This window comes from Spinacia oleracea, chromosome 3, assembly GCF_020520425.1.
Source record: "Spinacia oleracea cultivar Varoflay chromosome 3, BTI_SOV_V1, whole genome shotgun sequence".
Lineage (NCBI taxonomy): Eukaryota > Viridiplantae > Streptophyta > Magnoliopsida > Caryophyllales > Amaranthaceae > Spinacia > Spinacia oleracea.
The window spans coordinates 12,632,791-12,636,279 of NC_079489.1; the positions used below are offsets into that span (position 1 = coordinate 12,632,791).

The 3,489-nt window shown below is 33.1% G+C and overlaps 1 protein-coding gene across 1 annotated transcript; it reads left to right on the plus strand.

Moving 5' to 3' along the window:
* The first annotated feature begins 564 nt into the window (after window positions 1-564).
* On the plus strand, window positions 565-1,591 carry LOC110779820 (bZIP transcription factor 53). The gene has a single exon (XM_021984295.2). It carries the CDS (start codon window positions 815-817, stop codon window positions 1,337-1,339), a length of 525 nt encoding a protein of 174 aa, XP_021839987.1. The 5' UTR covers window positions 565-814; the 3' UTR covers window positions 1,340-1,591.
* Window positions 1,592-3,489: the final 1,898 nt, after the last annotated feature.

Genomic DNA, 3,489 nt, shown 5'->3' on the forward strand with positions numbered 1-3,489 from the left:
AGATCTCATTAACCATGAACCAAGAATCTATAATCAACCTAATTCTAGCGTCATATAAACTCAAAGAGTCATTCATTTAACTCACTCAATAACTATAAAAGTATCGTACATATATAGTATTTTATCTTATGGAGTACTCCGTAAAATTACTGTTTCTACAAACGAGACTCCTATCCAACCCTATCAATAAAACTTAAACCAAAACCTCACTCACAAACGAGTAGAACTCGGTCATAAACCATGAACCAATAATCTATCTCTTGACTCTTGAGGGTCTTTAACTTTTTTTTTAAAAAAATTTTATTAACCTAGATACACAGTGATAAAAATATTGAAATAAAAAAATAAAAAATGGTGACGGAAAAAACGAAGCACACGTAAGACATGCCAGCCAAGTTTTAACTTTAAACTTCCTTTTTGGATTACGTTCTCACCTCCACCTACTTTTCTACCATTTTCGAACATCAAACGTTTTTTTATTTTTATTTTATTTTATCCTACTCTTCTCTAAAACTCTATCCACCCCCTTTCCCCTTCCTATAAATACCCCCTTCCTAGATAACTCCTCCCTACTATCTCATTCATCCCCTAGCTCCTCTCTCTTATCACCATTTTCTCTCTCTAAAACAAAAACCTCATGATATTCAATTCGAAAAATCTCTCTATATGAAACACATCACCCTGTTACGCCGTGTTCGTCTTGCTCAATCATTATCTGTTGTTCTTCTCTACTGGTTTTACGTTTTCTCATAATCAAACTAATTAAACCGCGATTTATTTTTTTTAATCTTTTTTAATAATTTTAAATTTTCCAATGGCGGCGTCAAACAACTCAAGCGACGACGGAATAACAATCACCGTGGTTAGCTCAGGATCTTCAGAAGGATGCAGCGAGTTACCGATCGACGACGAGAGGAAGCGTCGGAGGAGAGATTCGAACCGCGAATCGGCTCGGAGGTCGAGGATAAAGAAGCAGGAACACCTCGATGGTCTGCTGAAGCAAATCGGTTACCTGATAAGACAGAACGAGGAGATTTTGAAGAAGATTGGAGAAATTGGTGTGAGTCTCGAGGTGTTCGAGTCGGAGAATGCGGTGCTTCGAGCGATGAAGAATTCGCTCGAAACGCGATTAGTGTCGCTTGAATCAGTTATAGAGATTGTGAAGGTTGTCAGAGGAGGATCAACTTCGTCGTCGTCGTCAGCAGCAGGTGGTGGATTTAACGACGATGGAGTTGATAATAATAATAAAAATAGTTCTGATCCAATGATGAAGCCTTGGCAGTTGCCTTGTCCTTCTATGCCAATTACTATTCATTCCTTTAAGGATTACAATTTTTAAGGGTAGCTTTGGTATTTCAGTTGTTGTACCAGTTGTTATAATTTTATGGGGTTTAAGGGTCTTTTTAGTTTTTTTTTTTTTATTTTAAAACATTCTGTGTTGTAACTTGTAAGGTCATGAAGTCATGAACCGTTATGTTTAAATTTTAATGTATTTCTCTAGTCGTAGTTTTATATTTTTAAAGAGAAAAGTTTGTTGACCCTTAAGTGACTTTGACTCAGATTTATACAACTTCGTATATTTTACTCTGTACTACGTATAATCGGTTATGTATTTTTCAACTTATTTTGATTTATTAAAGAAAAATAAGTGCAGATAAGTTTAGACAAAATATGTTACGACAAGTTAGAAAAAACAAGTTTAGATAAGTTTATTTAAGTTCAAATAAGAAGTTCAAGAAAAATAAAAGTTCGCCAAATACAATTTATAACTAAAATAAGTTATGATATGCTCAAGTAAGTTTAGATAAGTCAATTCAGATAAGATAAGGTTAGGTTCAGTTCGACTTATTTTGACTTATTTCAAATAAAATAAGTTCAGATAATGTAAGTTTAGAAAAAATAAGTTTTTTTCAGACATTTTTACACCCAAATAACTCTATTTCAGATAAAATAAGTTCACATAAATTCAGTTAAGTTCAGATGAATTCAGATAATATAAGTTCAGACAAAATAATTCAAAAAGAACAAAGCCTAAGATCATAAAAATATGTAAACCGGGTGAATAAAATGCACTATGATTAATTATTTTGAACAAAAAGTTGTTATTTTTAGCCAAGATAAATCCAGATAAATTAAGAGATTGTTGTGTTGTATTCGCTTTATTTTCAAATATATATTTAGGATTAATAAAATTCAAATAACTTAATAAATGGTATAACGGTTGTCGGTTGATAAATACTTTTGCAGATTCATAAAAGTTACCCAAACTTTATTCATAACCATAATAAACTTTAATAAGTTTTAATAAGTTTAGCTATATATGTTCAAACAAGTAAATCAAGTGAATAAAACGATTATGGGGTAATACATCGTATATACACTGCTTCCCGTTTGGTATGTGGCCGATAATAAAAATGTAAATGGAAATGAACTTAAGCATAAATTGAGAAGAAAAATTACATCATAATGTCCACAGTGATGCAGTTTTTTTCAAACTTGAGTTTTTTTCCTTAAATTTTCATTCCTACTCAATAACGCCCTAAATGGTAATGGATGGTAAATTGGTAATGAGGATTTATGAAAACATTTTCATTTGTTAAATAATTGTTATACACATTTTAAAAGTTGTCATTAGAAAGGGTACGTATGTGGCTACTGGCTAGTTAAATGGACTCAAAAACAAGGTTTGTAGCCCAATATATGGCGCTAGGCACAAAATGCGGAGGCCTAAAAGGAAAAGCAAGGTCAACCCAAGATGAGCAAAGCCCAAGAGTCAAGACTCAGCGCCATCCACAACAAATGAATCGCGAGGACCAAGTCAAGGAACGAGGAAGATGACGTGGCTATGAACTATCATATTGGCAGTTATTCACTTATTCCTCCCCTGGCCGACTATGAGGTTGTTTTTTCGCATATCAGATATGTGTGGAAACACACATATCAACTAAAAGACAAAAAAAGAAGTACCATTCATGTTAAAAAACGTACCATTTTGTAGAAAAAAAGTACCATTCTGTTAATAAAAGTACCATTTTTGTTTAAAAAATACTTTAATTTATTTTTTGTCCTTTTTTCTATTTTGTCTTTTGTTCTGATATGTATTTGCCATACATATCTGATATGCGCTTGTACTTCCTCGGCCGACTATGGCAGTTAAGGCAGATAGCTCCCATCTCCCATTAACCGCACTTTAACCGCAACAAGGAAGGAGTATACATAGCGAATAAAAACGACTAAAGAGGGGCCTAGTCTACAACACATAATATTTCTAAATTCGTAGATTCCTTAATTGGCGTTTAGCCTTAGCTTAATAGTAGCAGTAGCATAGCGTAGTTCTAACGTTATCTATGTATTGAAGAACTCAAGGTTTACCAGCACCGACCAGTGTACTCTTTAAAGTATTCAACCATGGAGGTAACATCCTCGTGATTTAATATATGTCCAGTTTTTAATCATATCAATAATCAATAATATTTCTTATCTTTGATT

What these genes read in the sequence shown, in the direction of transcription:
- LOC110779820 (XM_021984295.2), top strand. Translation starts at nt 815, where the DNA reads ATGGCGGCGTCAAACAACTCAAGCGACGACGGAATAACAATCACCGTG.